Genomic DNA, 9,110 nt, shown 5'->3' on the forward strand with positions numbered 1-9,110 from the left:
TCGACGTACTTTCCTTGGCAAAGCTGCCAGTAAAGGATCGAGCCATTGAACATGTGTGACGATCTCACTCCAATTTTATAAGAACTTCACGTTTCCATTACGAGTAACCTTGACATTCGACAGAAAAGAGAAGTAGAGGCCAAGGTATAAAGATTTCACATGACTCATTACTAACTGGCATTATTTTTATGTTAGTTTCGTAAATCCAGAGTAATATTATCATATCTTAAAAAAAACGTGCACACTTTGTATGTAAAAAGTATCCTGTGCTATCACATATGATTAAAATTTGTGGAATATTATAAAATTATTATAAAACAGCCTGGCTTTGCTCCATCACCTTGAGACGCACGACGTTACTACGGAGCTGTATAAGACATGGTTCACATCCATGTAATGGTCCAGTATTTACTATATCTTTATGTTATCTTTATCAGAGAAGATCCATCTTCAATAACCGATGAAGAACTTAACAGTCTTCTACAAGAAATTGTATCTCGTAACGCCGAGTCGTCAAGTCGTATCAACTGCTCTCAATACGGAGGGACATCCCAGATACTAGACACAAGGAATGTACTACAATCACTTACCCGGATGTTACCACCATGCCAACGGTTTCCGTGGTGATCATTTTCTGTGACGAGCCTCTCCAATTTATCCATAGGACTATCCATAGCATAATAGACAGGTCGCTCCCTGATCTTATTCGAGAGATTATCCTGGTGGACGACAATAGCACATCAGCATATCTTTCAAAGACGACCTTGTCCTCTACGTCTCTTTTCTACCGAATGTCAAGGTTATTCGTAACGATAAACGAGAAGGTCTTATAAAATCACAGATGATTGGAGCGAGACCGACATCAGGTGAAGTTCTGGTGTTTTTTGATGCACATGTGGAATGCAAGTCGAATGGCTCGAGCCTTTATTAGCAGTTTTGATTGAGGAACCAACTGCCATTATACAACCTGTTATAGATGAAATAGATCCTGAATCGTTCAACTATTCTGCGATGTTAAGTGAGTTTAATGGAGGATTTGACTGGAATTTACGGTACGTATATGAACACACGCAAATTCAAAACATAAAACACCAACTTCATAGGTATGAATGAATTTGTAAAAACATAAATATTTTATAATCAAATCATGAAATATATATCAAATATCAGCAAATACAATGTAATATTCATATTTTAAAAGATATAGATATATAGTCTATATATTAATTATGACATTTATTGTTGATAGGTATATATGGTACAAGCTTCCAAATGAACTGCGAAACGAGAGACCGACTGAGGAGGCGCCATTGCCGTAAAGAGACTCCACTTCCTCAAAATCGAGGGGGTTCGACTAGGATCTCAAAATCTGGGGAGGAGAGCAATTTGACTTGTCCTTTCTGACTTGGCTTTGTGTTGGTCGTGTGTATACGGTACCTTGTTCCAGAGTGGGACACGTTTATAAAAAAAGCCAGTTATAGCTACGACGGTGATCCAGATACGACCGTTACCAAAAATTTAATGAGAGTCGCAGAGATATGGTTAGAGGACTACAAAGATATATTCTATAGAGTAACCAGATCAAAAGAGTCAATTATGCCTGTCCTTACACAGGATGATAGTATATCTATTGAGAAAAGACTTCAATTAAAACGAAGGCTGAATTGTAGACCATTTCATTGGTACCTAAGTAACGTTCTACCATATCCGGTTGTACCTCGTAAAGATGCCGTGTTATTTGGCGACGTAGCCCATGTAGAAAGTAATGAATGTTTCAGTGTTGACCAAAACAATGTCACATTTACATATGAGTGTTGGAAATACAAGACAAATCCATTTAATACGTTCACTTTTACAAAATTCAACTAGCTTTTTTACGAAGATATGTGTGTATATATAGACAAAGAAACCCATTAACTACGTATTAATAGGTGTACGGATAAGTCTGGTGTGTTGAAAGGAAAATGGGACTTTTTTATCTCGGGGAAGAAGAGGTTTGGTTTGTTTAGCTTTACGTCCTATTAACAGCAACTGCCACACATGGGATTCGAACCCGCATCCCAGAGGTGGAGGGCTTGTGGTAATATGTCGGGACATCTTAACCACTCGGCTACCGCGGCCCCTACACCGCACAGACATTGAAATATAGGATTCAAGCAGTCTGATCTGTGGTTTGGGTAAAAGAAGTTTGGTATTCTTTAAAAATATAAGCTTATCGGGTAATGAAAGGAATTAGCTGCCTGTAATTAAATATTAAAATGCAATTGTTTTTTTACGTTATGTTATTTACGTGTATATCAAATATTAAAGATTATAGTATTCTTTTGTGTCCCAGTAATATATTAAACTATCGCTTTAACTTAAGAGGCAATCTTTGAGGAAAAATCGACAAATTGATTAACTGCTTGATATGAATCATAAATTACAAACGGAACTGCTGACAGCCAAATGAATAATAATATGTTGGAGGAATATATGTATAAAAACACAGCTAGATACCAGTTATGATGCATGAGGACATGTGTTTTATACAGCTTAGGACCTATGAATTATACATCTCAGGACACATTAATTATACTGCACTGAGGGTTTTATCAAAAGATTGATGTAACACACAATATTTAACAGTATAGTTAGACTAATACGACGATCCTTAGTATATCTCTACAGTTAAGTTACAACATAAAGCGCTACCATTGGAACACACCCGGATTATGTGGCAAGTGTGTGGAACCCATCTTGAGTCGCAGACATCGACCCCATCAAGAGAAACCTCAGAGAAGGACAAAGAAGCTTATTCCGGAACACAAACATTTAGCATAAGAGGAACAACTTCATCTTTCAACTTTTTTTTTATTACAACACCACACAACCAGAGGGAAAATTATAGATAAGCATGCATATGGTATAAATGAGAATGTTTTCCAAATTGACATTTCGAGTATAGCGTGTGGCTACTCTAAGAAAATTGAAAAAGAAACAAAGCAACGAAAACAAATGAGAATTTATATTTAAGAAATCTTTAATTTAGTCATTGAATAGTAGATATGAGGAAATATTTTCGCTCAACATACGATTGACCGAGTTTCCGTTTACAACTTTGAAATAATTTCAGATGCATACATGAAGAAGATGATTCATTTAAAACTATAATAGCTGAAGTCTGTGTTGAAAAATCATTGCCAATGTTAAACTGTAAATAAATACTTGTGTAGGTATATTGTTGATAAGGTTATAGACGATTTCAGTCTGTATTCATAAATTTCCCAAGTAGAATTCTAATGAAATAAATAATGTTTTTTTCGTTTTCTTGACTCCGAGGGAGCAATTAAACCCTTATTACATATAATATTCACAAATCAAAAGACGATTTTTATAACCCACTTTTTGCCTATTCGCCACACATACTACTTGGAACTGTTAATACAGTTCCACCATCATTCCCTAAAGAACATAATAAATAGCATTTACAGTAATTTTGCCATCTTTTAAAACAATATGTTCAAGAGATATTTTGCATATCAAAGTCCATATATCTGGAAAAGTTTACCATCTTATGTAAAAAAAAATTGCAAAAGTCTTCTGTCTTTTTTAAATATGTGCTAAACAATATTATATGTTGAAACATGCTAATACAACATGTATTTATTTTGTTAATTATTAAACAGAGATTTTATGTGATATGTACTATCCTGAAGTTTTAACGATTATGGTGCGTTATATATAAAGTTTGGTATTATGTTTCAACCTTTGAATATATAAGCTTATCAAGTAAACATCAAATATCAAACATAAAATGAAATTGATTCGGTCATTGTGTGATATATTTTTATGTTAAATGTTGAAAATTAAAAGTGTCCCACTATTAAACAAAACAATCGATTAGTTTTAACTAAGGACCCAGGATAACAAGAGGGATTTTGGTATAAATCACATATACAAAAAGCGTGATATCAATAGTTACTTTATATGAAGTACTGGTTCTATAAAACGAAACAGTATTTAGATTTAAACGAAATAGAATTTCGATAAAAGGAAATAATAATTTTTCGATAAAACGAATTAATATTTCGTGAGGTGTGTCAGTCTAGGGCTCTGTAAATAAGTAATTTTTAACATACGTAACGGTCTTATTACAAATGTAAAATGTACCCATGCACAATATCAACAAATATAAAAAAAAATACATGTGAATAATAAAACCCTTCCAATTCCAATCCTTGTGTAAATTACTAAATCGTATATTGATACGAATGGTATATAAATGAATAAAATAAAAATATCATTATCGTGGAATTATATATGGCGACGAAATTAGAACTATTTTATTCACAAAATCCACCTGCTGCTACAGTTGCGTGTTCTTGAAAAATATTCTATTCTCTTCAAGTTTATTTTCTCTTGACAATCCATCGTTTTGGTAAGTTGAGACTTCGCCCCTGTGACTTCTGGCTGAGACAAACCATAGTGTATAACAATGAACGTTTTTTCCCTGCCTAACGACGGGTTATAAATAGACAAGAGTCCTGCTACTGCGATGAGGAAACCATGAACATACCACATTCCCCAAAATATTAATAGCAGGCAACATATGCAGCTGATTGTATACAAGAGAGAGAGAGTCATAAAATGACCTTAGCTGTCCACCATCACAAACCAGTCAATTTCAAATTCTTGTCAGGAAGATAATCAAATTAGAAGACATGGCCAAGCAGTGATGTACTTATTCCATTGCATAACCCCTATAACTGGCAGCAAAAAATCATTAGAGAAGTGTCCCATGTGCTTATTTACCCATAATAAAAAGAATATATGTATAGTATTGCAAATCGAACTATAAAAATGTATTTACCTATACACACATAAGGCATAAAAAAAACATAGAATTTTGCAATACATAAATCATGTGTAGTAACTAATGTTCATATGAGTCATTAAACATGTTTGCCTGTTCATCACAGTTCTATTCATTGTACCTGATGGTTTTTAAAAGATCGCACTGAAGAAAAAATAGCATGTCAAAATTTTCGCTCGGTTACGGCACGGTTACTTTAATAGGTATACTAATATCAAAACAACGACAAAACTAAAAAGAGGTCATATTGTTGTTATAATGATCATCAGTGTTTAGAGATGAGTCTAATCGTCTATCCTTCCTCTAGGTGAATGATCTAGATGACATCCAGTCTACATTTAGTAATCTTGTTCATTTTGCTGTCCCCTCAAGCTAAATATGTGAATGCTCGCGCGACATTCGTAAGCAGGTACATGTGTCATTCGAGCTGTAAAATGTTTCCTAGGTTTGCTAGCCGAATTTTTCTTCTCTTGTTGATGTTTTTGTTGTTTTTCCTTGCTACAGCCATCATATTACTTTCGTTTTTACCAAGAGACTTTGCACCAAACTCTCACCATGCATGTACTGAAATGGAGAGTCTCCGAGAACAGGTGTATTTATTGAGTGAGGATTTCGAAAAAAATGTCAAAGATATTCGAAACAAAATGAGACAATTTGATAAGGAAAGAGAAAACGTGGATAAAAAATCACGGAGAAGCATTATTGATGTTATTGATAATCCCATTGGCCTAACAAATGCTGGTATTATATCTACAATAAGGTAAGTAGACTATAATGATGTGGAAGTTTAACAATACGGATATTATTATTTGCTATATGCTTACAGCCTACTTAGGTTAATAAAGTCAATAACTCTGGATGTCACGAGGACATTCCAAACCAACTGGGTTTTAAAAGACAACCAAATACAGCACAATAGATATATGGTTCAGTATTGGGCTTTATTAGACTACAGGAACGTCGAAAAAAATCCATTGACGTAATTTACAAATTGTGTATTTACTATGGTGAAATACCAAAACATCTATGTCAGATTATAAGAAGCGATATGAAATGGTAATTGTACGTAAAAGATTAACTACTGTATAATCAGACAATTTTTAATCTTTTACAAAACAACATTTACTGCGAAGATACAATCGTCGAATAATAATTGATAAGTCATATGAAAATATCTTTGAATTTTCATTTTCAGAGAGGGTAAATCATCAAAAATCGATGAAGAACTTAACAGTCTTCTACAAGAAATCGTATCTCGTAACACCGAATCCACAAGTCGTATCACCCAAGTAAACAATACTGCCAATCAACTGATCCCAGTACGCAGGGACATCCCAGATACTAGACACAAGGATTGTAGCACACTCACTTACCCGGATGTTAACACCATGCCAACGGTTTCCGTGGTAATCATATTCTGTGACGAACCTCTCCAACTAATTCTCCGGAATATACATAGCATTTTAGACAAGTCACCCTCACATCTTATTCACGAGATTATCCTGGTGGACGACAATAGCACATTAGCATACCTCAAAGACGACCTTGACCTTTACGTCTCTTTTCTATCGAATGTCAAGATAATTCATAACAAAAAACGAGAAGGTCTAATAAAATCACGGATGATTGGAGCGCGATCTGCATCAGGTGAAGTTCTTGTGTTTTTTGATGCACATATGGAATGCAATGTTCAATGGCTCGAGCCTTTATTAGCAATTTTGATGGAAGAACAGACAGCTATTTTACAACCTGTTGTAGATATAATATCCGATGAAACGATTGAATACTACACATTGTATGGTGAGATTCCCTTTAGAGGCGGTTTTGGATGGGATTTACGGTATGTTTATGAAAATTCAATATTATTGAAAAAATATTTATATATGTATATGTCTTGGATATGTATTTATATCATTGGTTGTCATTTATTAGAAACGCATATATTGTATAGATATACATGTATAATCACTGTAGTTTGGTCATTGAACCAATAGGTGTATTTCAATTATCATTTCTAAGATAAGGTAAATGTTTAATTCTCTAATATTGTTTCGTGGAGACCGTAATAATCTTGATGCGGTTTCGAATTTTTCTTATACCTTTTGTTACACTTCCTAGGGACATAATCTAATGAAAGATAAAACTTTATCGAATTTGATCTTCTCGATAATGAACGTAGTCCTTTTATCAACAGGTACTCCTGGTTCAAGCTACCGTTGGAATTCCGTAAGAAGAGTCCTACGGATCCTTTTTGGACACCTGTTCTGGTCGGAAATGCCATTGTCGTAAAAAGACTTCACTTTTTCAGAATTGGAGGGTTTGACGAGGACTTAAAAATCTGGGGAGGAGAACATTTTGACATTTCCTTCCGGAACTGGTTATGTGCTGGCCACGTGTATACGGTTCCTTGCTCCAGGGTGGGGCATCTTTTTAAAAAGACAGCCGGTTACAGCTACGAAGGGGACCGCGAAACGATCGTCGTCAAAAATTTAATGAGAGTTGCAGAAATATGGTTAGAAAATTACAAAGATATTTTTTACCGAGTAACCAAATCTGTAATGTCAAAAATGCCTATCCTTACACAAGAAGATGTCAAATCTATTGAGAAAAGAATTCACTTAAAACGAACGCTGAATTGTAAGCCATTTCAGTGGTACTTAAATAACGTTCTACCTGATCAGGTTGTACCTCGTAAAGACGCGATGCTATTTGGAGAAATAACCCATGTAAATAGTCAGAAATGTTTCAGTGTTAACCGGAACCGCGTCATATTTACAGATGAATGTTTCGTACACAGAATACTGCCCTACAATACGTTTACCTTCACCAAAACCAACCAACTTATGTACGAAGACAGTTGTGTGTATATAGACACCAAAACCATGAACCTTCGCGTGAACAGGTGTGTTGGTAAGTCTGGACTGGTAAACATGGTGAAGGGAAAATGGAAGTTTACATCTTCTGGACGCCAAGGGCAAATACAGTTTGTGACAGAAAAGGGAAAGTATTTGTGCGTGAATAAACCTGACTTCAATGGTAATCCTTTAGCAGTACCGAGCTCTATGAACGATTCGGCTGGAGACATATGGGAATTCATGTATAGACTAGCTGACACTGGAAAGTAGTTATCATACTGGACTTAAAATATTTTATACAGGCAGCATCCTGATATGTTAACTGCTTGTAAAAATGTATCACATAACTGAGACCTTAGTCGTTTTCTCAGAATTCAATCAGCTAATTTCCATAAACATTGAAGTAAGGCAGAGTTCTTAGTTTGACATTAAAAAAATTCTTGTAAATAGGAATTAAACACTGTGAAATCAATGTATATCATGTTAGTATTTCTCAATTTAATGCTTATTTGTAACTGAATCGAGCTTATTATAATAAATACAATGTAATTCGCTACAAAAGTTTTATATCCGATATCCGATACCCGATTTCGGTCTATATTAAGTTAATCTTCTTGACAACCTAAATCTATAGTCTGTACATAATAATAATAACATTAACACACACAGAAAAAAAATCAAAAACTTGAACCAATGAAATCTTGAGCACATCCAGTTTTATACCTTATTATACACCCAGTATGTCCTTTGTTTTCGAGCCTGTTTATAGCAATGTCTTCAATAGCAGCTAGGGTAAAACTTAATGTCACAGTTCTTCCAATACGTGTTTACGAGGGTCTTGAATTTGTTCACTGTCTCGACATTCACAATATCCGAAGGTAAGGAGTTCCAGTCGTTGATCACTCTTATTGCAAATGAGTAATTCCGAATTTTAAATCTCGTGTGAGGTTCCGTAAGTAAACATTTTATTGTGCCCCCTTGTTCTGTAATGGTCCTGTTTGGACTGCCTACTTCGGCCTCAGAACTCCTTCACTGGTTATGTAAATTCCATTAATATTTCTGAATACTTGTAGAACATTGACCATATTAACACTAGTCACATAGTCACACATTATACTTGAAAAAAATGTGCCGATATATCCTTTACTAATAAACATTATTTCCAAACTACAGCTACACTATGTTAATATTATTCAAAATGCTGATTTAAATCAATAAAAAAGTATATATCTTTTAGTGATTGAAAGTAATATCGTTCACAGCGAAACTTTTGAGGAGACATTACTGCATACTTCTATAACCTCTCACAAAAAAGGCGTGGTTAATAAATTATCTTCCAACCACAGTTGAGTCCACAATCCCCTTAACATAACATAATACCCTTAACATAACATAATCCC

At 34.6% G+C, this 9,110-nt stretch overlaps 1 protein-coding gene across 1 annotated transcript; it reads left to right on the forward strand.

Moving 5' to 3' along the window:
- Positions 1–900: 900 nt before the first annotated feature.
- LOC138324327 (polypeptide N-acetylgalactosaminyltransferase 1-like) lies at positions 901–7,980 on the forward strand. The gene is made up of 5 exons (XM_069269403.1): positions 901–1,052; positions 1,250–1,315; positions 5,388–5,615; positions 6,051–6,695; positions 7,050–7,980. The coding sequence occupies exons 1-5, from the start codon at positions 901–903 to the stop codon at positions 7,978–7,980; spliced, it is 2,022 nt and encodes a 673-aa protein (XP_069125504.1).
- Positions 7,981–9,110: the final 1,130 nt, after the last annotated feature.

This window comes from Argopecten irradians, chromosome 5 (assembly GCF_041381155.1).
Source record: "Argopecten irradians isolate NY chromosome 5, Ai_NY, whole genome shotgun sequence".
Taxonomy (NCBI): domain Eukaryota; kingdom Metazoa; phylum Mollusca; class Bivalvia; order Pectinida; family Pectinidae; genus Argopecten; species Argopecten irradians.

Excerpts from the sequence above, each read along its gene's own strand:
- LOC138324327 (XM_069269403.1), top strand. The coding sequence starts at position 901 with ATGCAAGTCGAATGGCTCGAGCCTTTATTAGCAGTTTTGATTGAGGAA. Across the intron at positions 1,316-5,387 it reads ACTGAGGAGGCGCCATTGCC|AGACTTTGCACCAAACTCTC; the intron begins GTAAAGAGACTC and ends GTTTTTACCAAG. Across the intron at positions 6,696-7,049 it reads GGTTTTGGATGGGATTTACG|GTACTCCTGGTTCAAGCTAC; the intron begins GTATGTTTATGA and ends TTTTATCAACAG.